This window comes from Dysidea avara, chromosome 5, assembly GCF_963678975.1.
Source record: "Dysidea avara chromosome 5, odDysAvar1.4, whole genome shotgun sequence".
Classification (NCBI taxonomy): Eukaryota; Metazoa; Porifera; class Demospongiae; order Dictyoceratida; family Dysideidae; genus Dysidea; species Dysidea avara.
The window spans coordinates 25,132,570-25,156,394 of NC_089276.1; the positions used below are offsets into that span (position 1 = coordinate 25,132,570).

The 23,825-nt window shown below is 37.4% G+C and overlaps 1 protein-coding gene across 2 annotated transcripts in view; it reads right to left on the reverse strand.

Moving 5' to 3' along the window:
• LOC136256229 (uncharacterized) overlaps positions 1–23,825 on the reverse strand; it is an 89,272-nt gene that overhangs the window by 16,115 nt on the left and 49,332 nt on the right. For both annotated transcript variants that reach the window (XM_066049164.1, XM_066049163.1), the window contains exons 15-19: positions 16,163–16,333; positions 16,012–16,107; positions 15,493–15,537; positions 10,027–10,239; positions 584–659 (exon numbers count right to left, since the gene is read on the reverse strand). In XM_066049164.1, coding sequence (XP_065905236.1) covers positions 584–659; positions 10,027–10,239; positions 15,493–15,537; positions 16,012–16,107; positions 16,163–16,333 — 601 coding nt within the window. The remainder of the gene's footprint in view (positions 1–583; positions 660–10,026; positions 10,240–15,492; positions 15,538–16,011; positions 16,108–16,162; positions 16,334–23,825) is intronic.

The window sequence follows — 23,825 nt, forward strand, 5'->3', positions numbered from 1 at the left end:
CAGCTACATACATCAAGAGATGATCCACCAGTGATAGATTCCACAATAGCCTGGGCATGGCTTATAAATACACATGCATCAATCACATTTTATAATAATAAACTTATGTTTACAAACTATATAACCTATTACTAGCATTGCTCTAGCTCAAATTTCCCAGTTAAGTTTACTAATAAAACGTCTGCCAGTTGCCCTAGCAATTAATAACTTTTATTTAAAGCCCTACAATGCTCATTTGAAATGCTAATTGGGATTCAGCGCCAGACGGATAGCTTGGCTTTACCTATAGTTTAGCTGCTGTTGACATGTGGAGTAGTCTTGGATATGCACAAGGTGATGATAATTACTGGCATAGCTAGCCATGTCTAAGAAGCAATTACTGATTTGGGAGTACTTCAAGGTAGCAGAGGACTCCCTTGCTTCCCTACTTTTTTTCTATGAACCCTAATCCAATTTAAAATTCCTCAAAGTTGTTTTCATTTACCTACAATTGTTACCACAATATACTTCCATGATCTTCACCAAAATAATACTACTAAATTTAATACAGGAATCGATGCAAACACAGACTAGTATTACAAACCTGTTTTCTACAGTGTCTTGATATTTATCCATTGTACCATCACTGGGTGTCCAAAAATGGACACAGGCACTCAGCCCTTTAAAATACAAAATACGCATATACGCATTATCAATATAATAACAATGTTTTATACAAGTTAGTTATACTCACATAATGACAATATTCTTGGAATAAAATTTGGAGTTATGTAAACAATAGAAATTTTTGATGAAAACTGGTCTTGTTGCCCAAATTTCACAGACACCGCTTTTAGTTCTATACTATCCAATACAACGTATAGTACCTGTATGTGAAATTTCAGTGTTATCCTCCATTCTATTAGCTTGTTACTTGCCCAAAACAAAATCACACGTTTTGATTAAACATTGAAACTCTCAATTATTACTTATCTCCATTTACTATTTAATATTTTATGTTGACAGATTGAGAAAAATCTGATGTTCTGTTTGTTCTTTAACACTACTAATCTATCGCATTCGTACATGAGGTATAGGAAAGTGTTGTTTTTGCTCAAGGTAATGCTGCAGACGTACATGCTTGATGAAATACATTACAGAAAGATGGATTAGCTAGGAATACCGGTAAGAAAGTGTGTTGTCCCTTTTCGTACTGATGTTTAGTGGTTTGTGTGAAATATTATGATATAATTTGTACCACTTAATAGTATCCACTTGAGTAGGCCACCCATTGATTTTAGTCTCTATGTATCGACCATTGGAAAAATGCAGAGAACAGCCATGGCTATAAATTTTGTACAATATAATTTAATGCCAGGATAGCTGAGGATCCTAGTAGAAATCTTTTACAGGTTTTTTTATTGCCCATCTGGTACTTACAGTAGCTGTGATGTACGTATTTTATACACAATTTTCTAAATAGGTTTCGGACATACACTGTCCTCTTTTCAGCAGGGCAAAATTCAATATTGCTGATGCACAGCAGAAAGTCCTATGGGCTATCACAGGTGGGAGTTGATGAGCTGATGGTGCCCAGGAAATGTCCTTCAGCAAATTTATCTTCCACTCTACTCCTGAACTTGCCAACTTCACGAATACTGTACCAGGGTGACTAGAAATAAATTTGAAGTGGTGCATCGGGGTTATCCCCTTCAATGTAGTTTTAATTGTGTGCCGGTCAAAGTGATCACTCCAGTTGTAAGTGGTAAAAAATGTGGTGCCATCTAGTGAGCCAACCAGTTGTGGAATATTCAGCACCGGAGAGACTGACACAGTTGGCGATGTCATCTAGGTCACCAATCTTCATTCAGCAGAAGCATTGCTTCATTAAGCCAAAACGCTAGTTGAGTGCAAATTTTGTGTGCCCAAGAGATCTTCACCTCCTCGTGCAAGCAGGTAAGTACTTGTCACATCAAACAACTCATCATAATCTGTTTTTATTCTGTCTGGTGCAGTTGTTGGTGTATAGGTGTACTGAAGTTTCACAGTTATTCAGTAGCTCCTAGGTGGTGAAATGGATGATGGCAGTGGGGGCTGAAACAAATCTGATACTGTGAAGGCTGTTTTCAGTGTCTCCCTGCTGGACTTTCAGGTATTGCGGTACAAGGATCTCCCCGTTTGTACAGTCTCAAGGTGTTCCTTGTCTTCATCGATCATCTGCATAAGAGAAAGTGGTCTGTTTTATTTGAAGCTATGCTACTGTTTTCTTACTTATGCTTTTGACGGTCTAAAGTATTCGCCATCCTCATCATTGCCATGATGTTCTGTTAACAGGTCTATAGTATGTTCATGTTGAGCTGAATCCTCAAAAACATTTAATAATTCATGGACGCAATTACACACGATCTTGAAATTTGGCTCATTTGTAGTACTGCTTGACCCGCAAAAAATATTTCAAAAACTTTTTGTTCGAATGTTTGACATAATATTTACGGTCAATCAAAATTTTCATAATACATTTCCTATGGGGAAGCCATATACGTACAGTGCCCAATACAGCCCTTTCCCAAACTTGTAATGGAGCCAAACCGTACGTGTCTGTTGTTGACACCTTTGCTGTTACCAATAATCATCTGGTTGGCTGAAATGTTAACTCTGTTGAGAAAAAATCCACTTTTACTTTTTAGCTGTTTTTCAGGATTCAGCTCAATGTGAACATACTATAGCAGAGGTCAGTTTGTGGCTTTCCTATCACTATGTGTGGCAGCTGTGTTTGCTAGTACCTGCAGAACGTCCTGTACGATACTGACTGCATGATGTTGATGGCTCTGGTGGTTTCACAGCAGGTGATGTAGAGGTCCCAGATATTCTGGATGAGTTACATAAAAGATACAATGCTGCATATGTGCTTGATCCTAAACAGCGGAACCTCTCTTAAAAGACCTTGCATGTAAAGGACACTGTACATTATACAGGACAGTTTCTGAGGTCCCTATACACTTTTACTACTGGTAGAATTATGACATCATCCCACTTAAATCCAGGGATGTGGCCTGGCAGGAGGATGGCATTCTGCTCTGCATAATTCCGGATGAATTATAGAATTCCAAGAATCCTATTCAAAGTAAGAGCATGTTTTGATGGTTATCAACATTGCCATGCTATTCTGTTATCAATAAAGTGTTTTTTGATGCCATACGCTTTGCACTTGCCAACCCTAAGTAGGAAAGTATAAGTACTTCTACAGATGATAGCCTTTATGCATTAGTCAATTGTTGTTCTTTGCCATTTTGCAGGCTTGTGACCACTTCGCACCCCAACGTCATCACCATAATCACAAATGGTAGAAGTGACAGATCCTATTAACAACTTGATTTTTAGACATAAAGAAACTCTGGGCTCTGGTGTCAATGAAGTATTCCTTCGGAAACAATGTACTACATGGCTTCCCATCTGCTAAGGTACACTTGCATGTTTGGTCAACAAATTTATCACACTTTGATGCCTCTGGTGCTTGCTCAGATTCCCATTTCTTTGTCTAGCAATGAAGGCATTGGCAATAACTGTTTGTCTTGGTGTAGACAAAGAATCAACACCAGGCGCTTGTGGCATGCACACAACACCACAGGAAAAGCAGTGCTAGTTGAGGGAATTGTTGACTTCATGAAATCAATGCATTCAGGCATTACAGGTAATCAATGATAGCTATAAATTTAGTGATTAATAATGTGTTTGTTTTGCATAGATGTACCTTCATCTGGAATTTCATCAGACTACTCGTCTGCATCACCCAGAGACATGACATCTATTATTAAAGAGTTCACATTCTCACAGCATGCTATTGACTCATGCTGCCTTGCAATAATGTTTTTTTATAATTGCACGCTATAGTTTCTGGCATTTTTACCTTCATTCTTGTGGTTGCTTTCATCATCACTTTTGTCATTGGTAGGGCCTTCATTAAAAGTCAGTAATAAGCGCCTCAATGGCGATTCCGTTGCAACCATTAGGGTACTCCTTCACCAGTTAGAAATTTTGAGGGCAGAAAGAACTCCCTTGGCACTGGCCACGGCATGCATATAAGAAGAAAGCCTACTGAAAAGGGCAGGTGTTATTACAAATCGGATGATTTGTTCAGCTCCACATATTTGATATGCAGCAAAAAGATAACAAGGGTGTAAACAACCAAGTCATATATACATTGCCTTTTGAGTGCCGAATCATGATGAAACTTTGCAAGAAGCGGTGGGAAAGGCACGTCTGTGTGGATGTGTTTATCTCGATTTGCCCTTAAAATTGTTTTGCCCGTACTGAAATTGGTTCTTTCGGCAATAAGACAGGCTTTGTCAGACCGGGTCACATATATCATCACATTCATAATTTTTGTAAGTGCCTGTAATTTATTTTTCTTATACTTGCTGTACAATTAATTTTCTGTTGTTGCTGTGTAGGGCTGTGACTCCAAAAGTTATTACCAAATGAGGCTGAAACTTTGACAGAGCATACACTTGGCTAAGTAGATGATAAGAGACTGTGTGTGTGTGTATTGCTCATTGTGTACATTATGGTGTACATCCCTAAGCATGCCCCCACATTTGAGCTTAACAATGTTAAGCTCACCACTTATTTCTACCAAGAGTCTTATTGCATGTGAGCAGTTTTCTACCTCAAAATCAAGTTATCATTCTAATGCCAGTTCAAAACAGTGTGGTACTAGCTAGCCAGCTGTGAGCACACCGTATAGAAGAAGCTTAGTGGAGAGATACTAGAAAGAAATCCATGTACAATGTTTAGAACACTATTAAGCTTTCCTCAGTTGAAGGCTAACTTGTACAGCACCTAAGTTGTAATCTTGAACATTAAAGAAGAAAATCCATGTTTGTTAGTCCTGCAAAGAGAACCAACTAGAAAGCAGCTAGTTCAAACTACCTAATCAAATTTTTTTTGTCTCCCACTAGTGCAGAGATACAAAAAGCAATTTTAAGACACAGTTGAGTATGCAGGCTAAAATGTTTCACTAAATGATACACAACACAATGAAATGTACTGGATTGTTGAAGAAGTCAAGAAAAAGATGGTGAACAAATATAATTTTCAAGGAAGGAGCCAAAAATTTGTTGAGAGATTTGATTGATGGATAAGAAGAGAAAGGAGTATATGAAGGATCAGATTAAAATAGTTATTTTGATAATGCATGTGCACATGCATGTATCGTAGATAAGTCAGTGTAGTAACTGCTATAGGCAAGTATATTCATGAAGTATATGATTCTTTGACTCAATACATTATTTACAGCTTCAAACGTTTACTATTATTTTATCATGTTGTGGATGTGGTGATAAAAGATATACCGATTGGGTGCTCTACTGAAGTTTTTAACACTATTTTGAATTTAAGCCAGTTGTTTCATGCATGCATGTTACAGCTTTAGCAGTTCATTGTAGAGGTCCACTTGCTTACTAAGCTTTAAAAAGCTTTGGCATATCGAAACTGCCACCCCATAGCACAAAGCAAGCTTACACCAGTTGTTTTTTTTACATAAATGTGGCTTTTCCTGAGCAAACAGATTAATATGTATGAAAATTTTAAGCAACAATGCAGCGAATCTAGAATGTCAATAGGTGGAGTACTCATTTTTGATAAAGTGATATCATGCTTGCTGTGGAATCCAAGCCAAAAAAAACTGTTGGTATGACTGCAAAAGACAAAGTGTCCATATACCAACAGTTTGGCAGAAATAGCAAAGTAAAACAAACATCCTGCAATTTCTTTGGAGACACTTGACGTCTGAGTTTGATATAATAGGCCCAGTTTTGAGATTTTGCAGCCAAGTTCATTTATGCTTGTCTGTCTGACACAATTGAATTGTTTCAGGTATGCAATGTGCATGTGAAGCATATATGTGCATGTACTTGTGTAATGTGCAGTATGAATGTGTTGTGTGTGCATTGCAGACAACAAACTATACCTGTGTTTCTATTTGCCCCATGGATTGACAACAACTGCATAGCATGTGATTGTTCAATAGCGTTGTTCAGGTGCCTTTAGTTTGATCCAAAGCAAAAAGATTCATGTTATCAAGCCATGGTTAACCAAACCTTTCAATCCACCTCAGCAGAAAATTTTTAAGTCACCAGGTAACGTTGTGTTAAATGCCTTTCATTCCTTTTGTAATGCAGGTACCAAGAACTTCATATGGTGTCACTTTGGTTTTGAATATGTATGAGCATGAATGCCACCAAGTTAGCAATGGGAATAGATAGAATGGTACCAAAATTACGGGAAACACATAAAGAGATAACTAGACTAAAGTGAATGTCTTACCAGGAAAGATAACATATTCCTACAGGTAATACCATTATATACCAAGACAGGGAGAGCTATTTCATTACACCAGTCAAAATACTACTGATATTTCAGAATCCCAAACCATTTGGAATTGTGCCATTACCTCCAAAAGAAAGGATTTCTCAGCCATGATCATATTTTGAACAAGTATGTTAACATCTATTAACAAAACATTCCTATTAAAAAGGTAATGACAAAAGAGAAAGTAATTTAGCTCAAGTTTGTTCAAGGGTAAGAGATGCTAGAGTGTGCACACTGCAATGGCAAAATAGTTGGCAAAATAAGAGGATTGTCTTGTTTCTTTATTAAGATTGTTCGATGCTATTTTTGCACAGTTCACCACTATCTGGAAGAGTCTCAAAATAGCATTCATTGTCAAATACATTACTAGCTCCATAGCTAGCTCACTACATGGCTTGGATGACAGTTTTAGCACACTACTAACATTATTTAAGTACAGTAGGACCTCCATTATTCGAACACCTGTGTGCCAGCTGAATCACAAAAGTGTTCAGATAAGTGAATTTGTTCGGATAAATGAATCCCATTGATTTATATAGAGCTCTGGTGAACTATTCTAATAGAACATACACCTGTGGCAAAATACTTTAATAGAACATACACCTGTTGACAAAATACCCTAATACAACAGTCACTGCAAATGTTCAGATAATCGAGGGTTTGGATAATCAAGGTCCTAATGCTATGGCTTCTCGAACATCGTAGACCACAATATCCAGTCATTACATCATAGCTTTACAATATGCCCTTTTACAGGAGTATATGAGAGTAGGATATTCCTCTGTACAATATGAACTCTTGATGCACTTGCAATAAGAGTTATCAGTAAGAAATAAGAATGTTCTATAAATTCCACAAGAACTTAGTTGTGAGTTTAGTGAAACAGCATCTTCTCTCCAGTTGTGCGGAGCTAGAGCCCAAGTTTGGTGTTCTGTGCTGTATTTTAGCTAGAGGAGCTCCAGGAACGTGGATAAATTAGTTAACTGCTGTCATTCAAGCTCCACACTGCATGTGATAGGATCATGGTTCAGCTGTAGAAGACTTTGTACAGATCATGAATGTGGAGCTGACCCCCCCCCCCCCCCCAACATACCGCCATATGTGTATGGAAAATACAGCAAGAGGGGAAGTTTTGAGAGGCTAATACAGCACAAGACAAAGCCAAGTGCTATATTAGTCTCAAGACACCACACCCTCAAGTGCTGTATTCACTAGCATAGGTGGTGTTTAAATATTACTATTATAAAAAAATGCTATATTAAAAATGAAGTAGGGATCTATGAATTAAGAAGTAGTGAAACAAGAGATGAATGATGGTAATACAGCATAGCTCGGTGGTAAGTCCCTACTTTGGCACTGAACAAAATAATTATAGCTAATAGCCAAAGTAGAGACTTTCCCACAGAACTATGCTGTAATACCATCATTCATCTCGTTTCACTACTTTTTATTGCCTAGATCCCTACTTCATTTTTAAATTAACAATTTTTGTTGTTGTAGCACAGCTAGCTACAGTGTAACTTGTGACTGTTCAATTAGAATATCATACATGACTGTTGTATTAGAGTATCACAAGTCAACATAGGGATGTGCAGCTAGCTAGACCAATAAGGGGTGAGGTCATCTTGTTCACTGTTAAGTAAGTACAACATAGCTAGACTGCTAAGAGGTGTGCATGGTCTCTACTCAATTGCTATTAGTCCACCTAGATCTTATTTGATTGGTGTGGTCACAAACCTAATATCCCAATTGCAAAGTTGCAGATATCTAGCTAGTATACCTGTTATAGTAGCACCAGGACTGAAGTGCTTCTGAAATCAAACTCTGAAATAATTCTGTGGGGTCCAAATAATTATGCAGCTGAAAGGAAGTGTTGATACAGAAAATTAATGCTTCAATATGGTTTCACTGGATGAAGAAGACAAGCAGCTTGATTGAAGATAAAAGAAAAGACAAGGTGCAGAGGGCCTGCACTCATCGGAATCCCAAAAGGCACATCCCACTGGTGAGTTTGTTATTGTGGCGTAAAATGGTGGCCGTGCACTGCTTTGTTTGGCCTCTAACCTTGCAACTGTGGTCAGTCAGTCAGTCAGTCAGTCAGTCAGTCAGTCAGTCAGTCAGTCTAAAATTCGAGTTTGGCATTTAAAAAAAATCGATATCCGGCCACCTGTAAGTGTTTTATTATAATTAATGCTGTATTATATACCATATGGACTAGTACTATTCCATAAAGGTGATCTTTGTCTCATAAGATGTCTTTACACCTGTAAGTGTTTTATTATAATTAATGCTGTATTATATACCATATGGACTAGTACTATTCCATAAAGGTGATCTTTGTCTCATAAGATGTCTTTAGGATGATTTTCAAAAGTGGAATTTTGGGCAGCACGCAAAATTTTCAGGGGAATCCCTACTTAAACAGTACTACCGTACCATTTGATACTGTACTTGCTGGTCATCTTGCTTGGAGCATTATTGCAAGTACCAAACTGTTTCAAATTTTAACAATCATCAGGCTATTGACAATGTTCAAATAATCTATTTCTAGTTGTACAGTAGTGGACCAGAAGCACACGTTTATTATTGTAACACCTTAATGTGTTTACATGAGCTTGTAATCCTTTGATGTTTTGTATATAAATATTTTGCACTACAGTACAACAAACTGGTAGGATTAGTTTGGGTAGTTTCTGTGGTTTACGTCATGTACATGATCAATCATGCTGTCTAAGTAGGGTTTGTTTTTTAAAAACATAAAACTGTACTGTATTTTCTGTGCGCCGTATTTACTTAGTTAAATGCTGCTACATTTAATACCTTACTTCAAAGGGTAACTATTCAAACTCGACCACTACTTGATACTCATAAACACTGTTTAAGCTCATAATTTTAAAATCAATTATGAAACTGCTGCTCAAGTGTAAGTTAATACAGTAACAGTACTGTACCTGACCAAGTGTGCTGTGTCTGCTCAATTATTCACACAACTGTACTGTATGGGCAGATACAATGGGTAGTTGGGTACTGTACATTAGGAGGTTTGAGCTTTTCTGTCCAAAAATATAACCTAAAAACCAGTCTTACTATTCCTTCACATCAGCTTGGCAGTATAGGTTTAGCATAATCAAGCCCAAATTTGCCTCCAGAGCAATCCCAAACCTTTCCAAAAAGTTTCCACAACATTTTAAACATTTCTTTCAACTTAATTTTTACTAGCAGATTGCCTGACCAATTAACTGAAGCATCGGTACATGACAGTGAGTTGGTCAGTAAGCCGATATCTTCAGCCAAACACAACTCCGGTACACAGCTAAGGGAGTGCATCATATACTTACCTTTGTGTCCCATTTTTTCCTTAAATATCATGTAGGATATGATATGTGGTAATGAGCCATGGTTAAGTGATAGTTAATCCATAATTACTAGATTGATTCCTTTGATGTGGTATGGTTGTGGTTCACCAGTGATGACTTACATTATTACACATAAATAACAAACAGGTAAATATAAGGAGAAATTAGAAATTTTGTATTTTAGTAGGAACCAAAGTTGAAAAATTACTTCCTTTCTTTCAATTCTTTATTTGTACGATCCCTATAATTATACTAAAATATAAAAATTCTAAAATTTTTCCTTGTGTTTGTAGTACACTAATATGTGATGAATTATATATACCTTTAATGGACTGAAATATGTCTAGAATTTCTACTGATAGTGATGGAAACTCTCTTTCCAGCACTACCAGAGCTTTTCTCCTGCGTTGCTCATTTTTGGTAATCCAATGACAAATAACAGTTCTCAGGTGCTCCATTTTAGGATGAGCACATCTCCTCTCCTTTAGCCCCACCTGTAGGTCTACCATCTCCACTCTCAATGGTTCTAACTCCCCTACAACACACGTGATGAATGATTGAATGTGAAAAAGTATTACAAATGTAAAATTATGTGTAAATGATGAAAAAACTATTGGTAGATCAACCTGTCAAACAATCTTGCACAAAGTTAACATCCAGCTAATTTTCAAAAAAAAACAAAACAGTAGCTCACAACTAAAGTTCAACTAGTTTGCTAAATTTGATTTTGTATTGTATTGTACTGTACATACATACATACATACATACAGATGTGGATGATTTAAGTGACATCAAAACGTGACCAGATCTGCAAAAAAAACCCAACATAATATATAGTGAAGTTATGATAAGTTTTATAGTACTAAATGCAAGAAACAGCTTCAAGAAATTTTATTATACAAAAGTCACTTGATTTTGGAAAATCGGTCTTAACACCACATTTTTCACAAATAGACTTTTTTTTATAAAACAAGTGCTAACAATGCCTCAGAAAGTTTAGGGTTGACACATTGTTGCTTCACTGAGATATGCATAATCAATTATAACACATTTCCGATTACTTTTCAGTATTGGTATTCACACATTGGCAGCAGAAGCTGGTTATCATCACAACCCATCAACAGAACAACATCACCAGACAAATTATTTTGTTTACCTTCATCAATGCACGAACAGTGGCAAACAATCAGAACCAGTATTTGCTAACAATAAGATTAGATTAGTGAGTTATCATGCAGTCATGTCCAATTGTGACAGTGACCACAAGGCAACGGTAATATTTGACTGACGATATTAACGAAGATCTGAGGCTTTCCCATGTGTAAAAATAAAGCTATACATGGTTATTAGAGAATTCTATCATGTTCGCAATTTGATGCATATTATTATACAGCTATAAGACTCATTCATAGTTCATAACTAGCTATAGTACACTTAATACTATTGTAATAATAAGGGTACAGTAGTGCTGTAAAATCTGTGTTGGCCTAGGGTAACTAAATCATAGCATTCGATCATTAGGGCAAAATTCTCAAATTTTCTCAGAAATACAACTGACATTCAAGGAAGAGTCCAGCTGTTATTTGCCGAGGGAGCTCTGTTGGCCCCTATCATATGTCTTTTAGTAGCTTGATATCTCGTTCTTAGTCAGCTAATTTGTTTTGCACCTTTACAATTCCTGGTGTTGTTCTGGTGAAACAAAAGTGGTACATTTTTGTTATTCCCCAGAGAGATGTCATACCATCCCTACTTGATGGTCTTAGTATGTGCTCCGGTCACAACCTTCACTATGTCATTGATTGAGACAATTGATCTTAGACCTTATGAAGTATCTTTTCAAGAGTCCAAAACACCAATCAGGTGAGAACTTGGTGTGCCCAACAGGCAAAAATGACACTGTGATTGTAGGCCAGCTAATATTTGGTACATCACGTAGAACATTTAAGCAATTCTTGTTTTACCCCTCACTATAAAGTGGATTTTTTAATACCAAAGTCCATGTGTCATCATCAAAAGTGATGCAACAAAGAAATTATGCTGTTGGCTCATTTCCCACACATCAATCAGATAATTCACCTATGCAAAACCAAACTTAAGTTTTCTGGGCATACACTTTGTATTAAGTACTATACCAAATGTGCATTTTATTAAAATATAATAACTTCACAACAGATGCTGAATATGACACATTTCCTTGGGGTTAAGAAGTACGTTGAAAGGGATCAAGGGGATAGTGAACCTGTATATAATGTTTTATTATTCACTGATTCCTTTTTTGTTGTGCCATGTCAAAGTTGTCAGTGCAGTTATTTCAGCAGGCAGAAAACAACCAGTTTTCTATGATGTGAACACTTTGGTACCTCTGTACTGAATTAGCTTCCACTTTCATCATCAAAATAATCATCTATAAGTACCTCAAGATTTTGAGCATCATCCAGGAGAAGGAACAAGCCATTGCCAGCCATAGAATTCAGTATAGCAAGGAGCCATTCTTCGTCAGGTTTCTTTGCCACCATTATACCAATGATTCACCAACTTCGAAAAAAATGGACCAATTTGAAAGCAATTTTGTGTTATGTGTTCTAGAGGTATACTATACCATGGTGGTAATGCTTTGATAACTTGTTACTACAGCAGTACAACGGCCCTATCTTTTGCATGGTGAAAGGTGATGTATGCATACATCAATACAATAAAATATTCAAATGCCTCTCCTGAGTATTTTAATATGTGACATTATAGACCAATTTCCAAAATCAGGTCACAAATATTGTGGCCATTTTGTAGGTAGTCCTGGAAAGTTGATCACAGAAGAGATGCTGAGCTGAAGTTGTGATTTGTCTCTAAGGATGTTGTCCATCTGTGCTCCAACCAGCTATGGTAGTTAATTACAGAGCCAAGACTGGTACATCTCAACTCACTGATAACAAGGTGGTGAGTCCCCTACAATTAAAAATGCAGCTTCCTTGTAGAGTCCAGTAAGTACCTTCCAAAATATAATTCCCCATCCTATGAAATTTACTAGAGCACCTTTCCCTGTGACATTTGCCTCATCAATAAGGAAAATCATCTATATGTGAATGACAACATATTGGAATCAATGACATGGATTGTGTTGCAATTTTAAAAATTATTTTTATGAAATGACAGTAATATTTACATTCCTGTCGTGGTATTCCTTCACAACATACCACACTTGTAAGGTGTATGGAAATACATCAGTCACAGCTATTGTAGGAGGATATCACCATACGAGTAACAGAGTGGGTGATAGGCAAAGTTAAAGCGGGACCACGATGTATGTAATTCTACAGCAGTGAAACATGACTAGCAGGTGGAGGTGATGAAGATCTACTGGATTAGTGAAGTAGATTCTTTCTGACTTACATAGGTTATACTGTCTCATCAGCTACCAGGCACACATGTTCCTCAGAAAGTTTGATGAAATATCAAATGAAGGTCCACATACTGCCTCCACAATAGAAGTGAATACTTTCTTCTTCACATATACCAAGTGCTGCACTGGTTCATACATGTACGTAATGTAGTAGGCGACCTTGGGGAGCAATCGGTAGCTAGGATCGACTGGATTAGACAACACAATGAACAAACCACTCATACACAGTTCACTACAAAGACTCTCAGCTGCCTCAGCAGAATACAATTATATTACAAAAATATCAAAGGGTCAATAGCATACATCTACAATAAACACATTAAAGCTACAATAGCATAAGGTGTATGCATAAGGTTTCAGGTTCACTACACACAATGCAGTTATGTCAGTACTGCAAGAATGTAGTTCGGCAGTAACATGAAGACCTGCCCAGGCACATAAGGCTGTCTGTTGCTCCTGAATGTGTGGCATTTATGCTTTTTGTTTATTCAACCTTTTACCAAGTGCTGGTTGATAGTAATTGCATATCACTACTTATGTACTCTTGCTGGTAAAAGAACAGCATTATTCTCTTCAGCATAGTTTACCAAAGTTGACCCCGATAGTAACAAATCAGCCAAATCCCAATAAATCAACGTATTAGCTGTTGCTACTCAATTCATCGTCACATCAGCCTATTAACAATTGGCAATAATTTAGTGCTCTGTTCCTAGCTGCCTTGTGTTCTCACACTAATGATTAGTATTACCAGTTACTAGAATATGGCAATTTGAACACAAACAATGTAATAAATAGTATTGGTAATTTCATACCTATGCCATGTAGGTAAAGCCTTTCCAACAATTTGTTACTCATCTGTGAAGGTATGTGGAACACAGCTTATTTCTCTCCTTTCTGGAATGAGAAGCAATGATCCTATAGCCCTATACCACTATATAATTAGAAGGCCATGGTTTCTCTTAGAGTAGTAAAACGTCTAGTTGAGTTGATTCAGGGATCTTACATGTTGGTAGTACAAAGGGGAGAACTGTGCACTCAATGGAACACCTTTCAAAAACTATTAATTACCACAACTGAGAGAAGCAGATGGTACAGAAAACATCTGTGGTTGGAAGATGTTCTGTAATTCAACCTGCAGAGGGTGCTAATATATATCAGTCACAAGACAAGATTCTCAAGGATGACGTAGCAATGGTCATAAACATTATCATTGTATGAAAGAGTCACTTGTCAATTTAACAGAAACACTACTGGGTAAGGTACCCATAGGATCCACCATGACCTCAACATAGTCTTCGTAATTTATTTTTTCAGTATGTACAGGTATTATGTTTTATGAATGTTGCTTTTTCTTCAGTTGTCCTTCTCCTAGGACTCGGCCTCTTCCACATTTGCCTCAGCAACACAATTTCTTGCATATATAGTAAGAGTACAAAACTGCACATAGTTACCATTATCACTATCATACGGAATATCCCCAGGAGTTAATTTCATCAAACCAAGTTTATGAAATGCCTCAAAATGAGCATCTTTGCTTTCTGAAAATCTTTTCTGAGCATCTTCGTTTTCTAGCAGCAAAGACAAACCTTTTTCATTCAGTAGTTTAGTGATTTCTACTGCCACAACTGTAACTATTGCCACTTGTCACCTAGTTAAATTACTTCCAGGTGTGCCATATTCATGCTATTATGCATGGCCACACTAGTACAATATAAAACGCTGTCTTCCCAGCATTCTTGGCCAGGCCTATAAATGCATGAATAGGGCCTTTATTTGAGATGGGGCATTTATTTTCGATAGGTCCAAGTGACACCCTGTGGTTAAAATCGAATTCGAGTTGTGGTAGAATTCCATCCATAATTGAACAGGAAGCACAGACAACCTATATACTGCATCTTGACAGTGTAGTGAAAGCCTTAAATGATTGAAAACAGTTATATGATATATATCCTTCATGTATACAACCTTTCACGTACTACTCACGCAATCACTCATAGCATTCTCATCTCTCAAATGATTCTAAACTTAATGTTAACTAGTCGGAAGAAATATCAGTAGCAAGGGAAAGAATTAAAGTTACTATAGTAGCCTCAATTAATAGCCCAGGCCTCTATTTGTGTATATTTCTGAACGTGCTGGAATTCCCTGGCTTATAAACGAGACTAGAATTTATTTCAATTGAGCTTTTTTATGAGAATACAATATCTTCTTAATGGTGGCTTGTACATAGAGCTGAAACTTGTGCAAGTTTATACCATGCAGGGATATTGACAATCAAGCAAAAAAGTCCATCATTTGCTTTTAGCCTATATTGGTTTATTTTGCTGTACTATAATATGTTGTTGAGTTATCATAGACCTGGTCACAAATGGTATACAAAAAAAATCTTACTTCCTATGATGTTATAGTACTGTTCCTGTAGACCCATCAGTTGACCTGTATAAAAGTACATTGCTGTAAACGCAATACCACATCTTAAACTTAGATCCTGTGTTCACACTATCCTGAGAGTTTTCAACTCAGATCTGGTTAACTCTTACCATACTCACATTACTGCATCTGACACAACCAGAGTTGAGGCTCCTGAAAGATGTTCACATTGCATTCCAACCCTTGCCAGCCCACCTAGTAGATGCTAGCTCAGCATGACACAATTGAATCATGTCATGTTGTGCCTGAATTAGAAGGTATGTAAATAGGGTGTTAGTCCCAATAGTGGTACTATCAAGTGACTACAACATTTTATTTAGTGGCTATAGTGATTGTTACATAATCTCAAAGTGCTAGAATTGAGCAATAATTAACCTACTTCTGAAATCTCCATGATTTTAAAGCAGATTAATAATCATTGCATACTGATAACAAACTTTCAGTTCATACCATGGAGACAACAAAAAGATGGCCACTTACTCATGGCAATGGCGGGACTACAATGTAATAAAACATCAACTGTGCTGTAGTAGATAAATAACAGTACTGCTAGCTTGTATAGATCTTGCATCTCTCCTGTATTCAAACAACAATAATATGACAATATGACTCGATCATTATGAGAACATACCATTATTGCTGTCAAAGTTAAAAGATGCAGCTTGCTTTTTGAAGAACCTTTTAACTTCATTAACTGTCAAATTTGACAATGAGTATGGAAATATATCCTCTGTCTGATGTACAATGTCTAGTACATGTGTTACAGCATTTAGAATATATTCTAATACTGAGGTGTAGTCATCTGTAAAGACACACACTGATAATACATATCATGTAGTGTAAACAGAGACACAAGCTAACATGCAAAACAAAAAATCTATTAAAAGAGGATTGTACATAATTACAACGAGCATTAAGGTTACGGGATACTGCAAGCCCACATGTACACTATCAATCACTTTTCATGATTTAGGGTTTTGATTTTCTTAATACATTCATGCATTCTTAACTTCTCATTAATTGACATGGAATTCAAATGTTGTTATGGAAACATGAGTTGTCCCCATGCCAATTAGTGAAAACTGTGAACCAAAAATCAGACCAATGAAGAACTATGAGAACTTACTAGCAACTCTAAGATTTGAAGAACATCACTTGTGAGGGACTGACAAGAGGATTTATGAATAATGTGTATAGTTGCTGAAATAGGGCTACAATATGGCCTAGAGCAAGACACTGTGGTCACAAAATTAATTTTTAAATTCATATCACAAGCACTAGAAACATTATTTCTAACAAATGGCTCCCGTCAGACCCTAGACAAGAAGCCAAACTAGTAGTCTGTGTATACAAAATGTTGACAGCTACTTTGACAGTCCTGATTTTTGGTTCAGGAAAATATCACCATTAGTCAGCAATACTTACCATTAGTCAGCAAAACAACACATACTGTACAGGGTACAGGTGCGCCAGTTGCTAAGTGTGTTGTATCTTTGTTATCTTGTACTGTTACGTGTGTTTTCTTGTACCTCATAACTGTCCAGTCCTCACCCTATTATTTTCCCAACATTTAAGGTTACGGAATAGTTTAAAATGCGTGGGCGGAACAAATTACAAAACTTGCTTTAAACCAAGCAGGGATAAATAATTTCAACAACTGTGTTGTGTTAGCAATACAACTAATTGTGCTTGTTTGTTTTTACTACAGAACAATGACTGTTCTTGGGTGTGTGGTCTACAATAGAGTGATGTTTCAGACTAACAGATTACTGAATCCTTATAATTTCAACACAAGTGGCTAAACATCTAAAATATCTAGGTCCTGTGGAAGCGATTTTTTATGTTACTGGTAGTATAGACGTTTTATTGAACTTTTAGTAGTTTTTTCGGGTGAAACAAGCTCTTTGAAGGCTTGTATCCGAGTCACTTGGGAGAAACACGCCAAAAACGCTTCCACAGGACCTAACAAATTTAATATACAGTATCACTATGCCCCAGAAAAGCCAATAGAGCCTACAGCTTTTGCTGTATTTGGCGGCGGAAAAACATGGTAGTGACAGCTGGAGCTGAGCGATGTACGGGCTGGCTTACTTGTGTTACTACAACAAATTGTAGTGTTCCACCTTCCTCAAACTACACTGTAGCTACATAAAAACATTAAATATGAAGGGCTTCATCTTCATTTAAAACTTTTCACGCTGCTAGACTGGTTTTATGGGCTTCTCAAAAAGTATCGATAGGCATTCAAAATTTTGAATGATTGTCCGTGACTATACCGTAACCTTAAGCTTGCTACTAGCTGATACACAACACAACAACACCAAGCCCACCTTGACAGTCGCTTGATAGTTGCTCACTATCCCAAAATCTTAATTAAACTGCTACTTTAGTGGTAGCAATAGACCCTCACCATTATAGGTACATCCACCATAGAATCATACAACATGGTAGTACTCTATAGTAGTGACCTGCAAATGCAGGGTAACCACCAAAATGCTGACATTAGAAATCATTCTACGTGATGAAAAAACCTATACAGAGGAGTTTTACAGTATCTAAGTGTACCTAAAATCAAATCTGATATTAAACTAAGAAAATCTTTAATCACTACAAATATTAATTCTTTACAATCACCAAAACGTTATGTTTGGTTGCCTGCCTGACCACAGTCAAAAAGCCAGAGGCTAAACATTGTATGGCCACCGTTTTATGCCACAATGATAAACTCACTGGTGGCATGTACTTTTTTAGAGTTCCAAAGAATATCTGTTCTCTGTGCACCTTTCACATTCAATTCTCTTTATAATGATCAGTTTGCTAGAGAAAACAGATCATGGGTACCACACTCCTTAACTGGTGTTAGACTACAACAAGTTTGATACTGAAATTTGATTGGCTGAAAACGTGGTCTCTAAATCTCGTAGAGCCACGCTCATGTCCAATAGAGACCACGCTCTGAGGCGATACGAAACACGATAATTACACGCCTGTAACAATGGCAACGCATGGGCATTTAAATGGCTAGTAACAGCTGTATTGGATTAGAGGGAGGTGTAATGGGCTTGTTTGTACTAATCAACACTACATTACTTGCTTACAAGCAGCTGTCGAGGCACAACAACAGCGACAATGAGTTGTAGTCCAGTCGCTGAGTCCAGTACTTCGATACCAGTACTTCGATACATAGCACGCGCCTGTAACATTGGCAACGCATGGACGTTTAAATGGGTAGCAACAGCTACGCTGAGGTCCCGCCATGTAGGGAGGTGTAGAGGGCTTGTTTCTAGTAATTAGCCATACATTTCTCGTTTACAAGCAGCTGTCAACTCAAGGTACAATAACGAGTTGTAGTCTAAATAAGTTAGACGTCAAGAACCACTGGGTTCTACGGGATTTAGAAAACCCTCAGGCGCTACAGCCCAGGGCCTTCTAGTTTTCTAAATCCCGTAGAACCCTGGTTCTTGACGTCTAACTATTATATAATATGTGATTGTACTTGTAAGTTAGCCCTATGCTTGCTATAAACAAATAATAAACATTTACAGTTGTTAAGATGTCACAAAGTAGTCCAAGTGGCTCCGTTATGAGTGAAATCTAACTTATCACATAGCAACAGAGCTACTCTGTTAGCTGTATGGTAATTATCAGATTTATATACACTAGAAAGCACAAAAGTTTGCCAACCATTCAAAGTACAAATAGTTTCACTCTCACATTTCTCATATCAACTATCATTCTGGTGCCATATGTATTTCTGTCAGTTATCAAAGAACTTCATCTAGAAATGTATTTTTCATATTATCGTAACGCATTACAGGACAGGATGCTTGGAAAGAAGTTACAATACCAGGTTGTTAGCAAAGAAAGCAATCGTTCCTACTTTTTCTAGTTTTGCAATGACGTTTCTCAAATTAATGCAGTTGCAATGTCCGGTCCTATGAAGACTTAATTGTCATCTAAACTAGAGATGGTCTTCTTTCCTTCCATCAAGCTAGAAAAGTAATTAATTCTTGCACAAGATCCAACTCCTTATCAAGTAGCTTTAGTTCTCAATTAGTTCGCTCCTTGTCATATTTCCAGAAAAAACTGCTTACTGGACTATCAGAACAGCTCACCTAATTCACTGCACTTGTGTATTTTGAAAGAAAGGAATTAAAAGCAGTACCATAGGTAAAACCTAGGCGGAGAGTGTCTGTTCTTGAACCCTCATCAAAGCAGGCATAAACTTCCACTTTTACGCAATTCTATTGTATGTCCGTAGGAGGTGCATGTAATGGTGCTAATGTTAGGATATGATACAATACACAGGATGTTTAATATTGCTTTGCTGAACTGAGCATTGGAATACCTATAGGCACAGGCAAACAATAGACATCATCCTATAAGATAAGTATTTATTTGCAGTAGATTGTTGTGTAAAAATTTGAATTGCAAACAACATTATCATAGGGACTACACTAGCTGTTGCATGCTTACAATGCTTTACTAAGCTCCTAATCTAGGACCTCTGCCTTAATACAGTACAACATACTTCACATCCAGTAATTGTGTACTGTATCCAGCAAAAGTCATTGCACTAAAGCATTGGGTTGAATACCATCCCTGATGCCAATTGGAATCAACTAGTTACAGCGCTTGCTAATATTGAAAACTACAATGGATATCCAAAGGACAGAAGGAAGTATATTGGACATTTACAAAAACAAGCATGAGAGTGAATGATCAATATATAACAGCACAAACAGAATCACTGCTGAGTGATTGCTAAAAATTTCTAGAAATCTCCAACAGCACTATACTAACTAACCAACCAGACTGTGATTTATACAGTGATAAAATTATTAGCACTATACTATACTACTGGCTTGGGATACAACTGAAGGATGTCTTGAGTTGGTCTCAATTTCTTTGTAGTTCCAGATTCATAGAGCCAAGTTGTAGGTTTTGAATATATCATCAATCCAGAACTTTTGCATTGCAGCATATTTGACCAACTTTAGAACAGTCAGTGCTTGATTTGTATTCTCTCCAGTCTGGCTGTGAGTAAGACGATACGAGAGGGACTAACTGATGGTTTGGTAGAACGTTCTGAGAACTTAAGAAGGGCATTGAGACAAGCTGTACAAGTTTGAAAGAAGTTGCTGAAAAGGTCCTTGAAAGTGGGATGAACTGCAGAAGCTAATTGCTGGAATGACTAATGGAGCTATACGGATAAAATCAGGAATAATCTTCATCAGCCCTTTCGTTGTGGCATAGCAGTGGAGTTAAGCAGACATGATGCAGTTTTGATACGTAAACTATCAAAAAGTTCATCGCAGCAGCTACATGAGTCCCATTTCAATGAACCAACTAACAAATACAACACATTGTACGTGGTACACATACAGTCGGCTCTAGTGAACTGGAAAAGAAATTGAGTTAGTACTGATGGTGTATGTGCAAAAGTGTTAAAGTAATCTTAAACTTGCACATTTTTTGTACTTTTGAACTGCGAATTAAGTTCCAATTGTCATACACTATCAACTTGTGTTAAAAATTGACAATAGTAATTGAGTTCCATTTCAGGAGGTACGTTCCACTTGTGGTAGTCAAGAATAAGTAGATTATTAGACACAAATATATCACAGAAACATCCCTTACAAAACGAGGCAGTTACCTGTTGTTAAGGGTGCTCTGTACAGTTGCACCTATGGCTTCCCATAAATTATGTTTTCTGCTATAACTTACGAACGGATTAAACTATTTTGCTAAACTCTTTTTATTTGCAATAAGCTATCGCTACTGCACAGTTTAGTTCAAATCCCATGTCTTAACTCACTGTAGAAGGCAAGTTATAAATTTTCGCTTCAAACTAGAACTAGTCCCACAGTTTACGCCTAGAGACTTGATTCTTTAAAAATACATTATTGAAAACTGTACAAACAAACGTGCATTTCTATTTTTGTTCTCTGGCTTCTCAGTCATCAGATACTCTTCTTCCGCTTTTGTGCTGGCACTAATCAGTCTTCTTTACCTCCACGCCATTCCTCGCCAGAAGGAGCTATCAAAAAACAAAAAACGCTCTTTGCATGCATAAATATCATGGTTGCCCATCTGAAATTTTCATGCCTATTAGGTCTAAAATGACGAACTAGCTCTAATTTTAGTATCAAGGTGTAGAAACTGAGGCACCTATGGCCACAATTATTGTTTCTTAATCGCGTAACCAGAAGATAATCGGTAAATTACAGATCGCTATATTCATCACACCATGATGAAGAAGATACAACACTTATTTTACTTCCTTCATGTATATCTCTCTTCTTTCTTCGTTTGTGGCAGGTTATTTCATCATAAAAGACATTTTTCTCTTGTTGGGCGCACCACGAGCCACAGACTAATTTAGATAATTATTGGCGACCATGGAATCCATTAGTAAACCCCAGCTGTGCTAACCTCAGAAGCCATACGCGGAACTGTACAGAGCACCCTTAAGCCTGTGGGATAATTAACTTGCTCAGATGTCTAAAGTGTCAGATCCTATTGCTACTGTTCAGTCACCACCAGTTGAGCCAAACATTCGCAATTCATTGTTGGGGATGTGTAACTCTGCCACAGTAACACAATATGAAGGCAAGGGGCAGGTTTGTTCATTAAACACTGCTGCCTGAACTTGTGCAGTATTTTCCTTGTGCCATCCAATGAATTTTAGCATGAAATGTAACCTACTCCAGCACCTAACTATTTCCACACTTTTACACAATCCTATCAAGTAGTTGCAATGCATTGATATCAATATTAAATATGGAAACATAGACAGAAACACATTAGGTAACACCAGTAGTGACACAGATGATGACACATCAGGTAACACTGGTGGTGACACATGGAAACAGAGATGGCAATACACTAACACATGTGGAAATGCTGACAGAGACACACCAATCTGGCCATCCCAGTGGTGGTACAAGAGGATACACAGATGGTGACACATCACAATAACACAGCAGGCAGTACAGAAGTTGATGCAGCAGATACCAAAGGGTGACTTGCAAGAAGCAATATCAACATTTTGTAATAATGCACCTTATAAAGTAACAAACAAATGTGTACTTTTGTGACACAAGTACCATCATCGAAGAAGCAGTAAAATGATATGGTATTATGTTTACTATGTACAATAGCTGGCCACACAATGATATGGCTACCCAGGGGTGATGAAATCAAGACACACGGTAGTGTGTCGTGCGGCCCAAGAAGCCGGCGCGTAACACCCGTGAGTATATTGACAGGAAGAAAGAAAACGCAATTTTCGCACCTCCGTAGCTCTGTGCTTCCTTGATGAAACAAGACGATTTTTGCTGTGGACATTCCCTCCAACTGCAGCACTCCACATTCCAAATTTGAGCGAAATCGCTTCGCGCGTTCCCGAGATATGCGACTTCAAAAATTGGCTCAGTTTCTTCGTTTTTTTTTTCTTCTTATTTTTCTTTTTCTTGTCGCACACTTACAAAAACTGCTATAAAACTCGAACGCCATATCCGATTGCCTTGAAATTTGGCACACAGAAGGGGGATATAAAGGCGCATCTTGGTACCAACTTTGGCTGGAATACGATAAACAGGCAAAGAGTTATGAGCGATTATTCACGAAAAATAACACCAATATGTTGTCACGCCTACAGGGTAAACCGCGTATGGGAAGAAGCTGAAAATCGGTGGGTGAATAGGTTAACTATTGAACCTCAAACCTTTTGTGGTTTGAAAGAAATCGAGCTAAAAACCAGGAAGATACAACGAAAAAACCAACAGTGTGTAACAATTACGCAATCGAGATCAGCTAATAAAAAAACGACTGCTTGCCACGCCTACCAGATAAACCGCTTAGGGTAATGCTTTGAAAATCGTTGTACAGATGGAGTAATCATCTTAGAAAGGCTCATCAATGGTGTAGAAGAATCAGACTTAAAGCCACAGAGTTATAACACGAAATCCAACTTGGTGCGGCAAGTGCGAGATCGAGATACTCTAATAGAGCAGTCATCCTAATAGAGCAGTCACCCTGAAGAGAATTCAAGAGATCAGCTAGAAATAAGAAACCTGTATAGAGATCAGCTACACACAAGTCACCCTGTAGAGAGATCAGCTAGAAGAAGTTACCTTGTAGGGAGTTCATGCAACTATGGAAAGAGATAGTTCAGCTAGAAAAAATCACCTTGAAGAGTTCAGCTACAAAGAAACCACCATGTAGAGAGTTCAGCTACAAACAAATCGCCCTGTGGAGAGATCAATAGAAGAAGTTACCTTGCAAAGAGT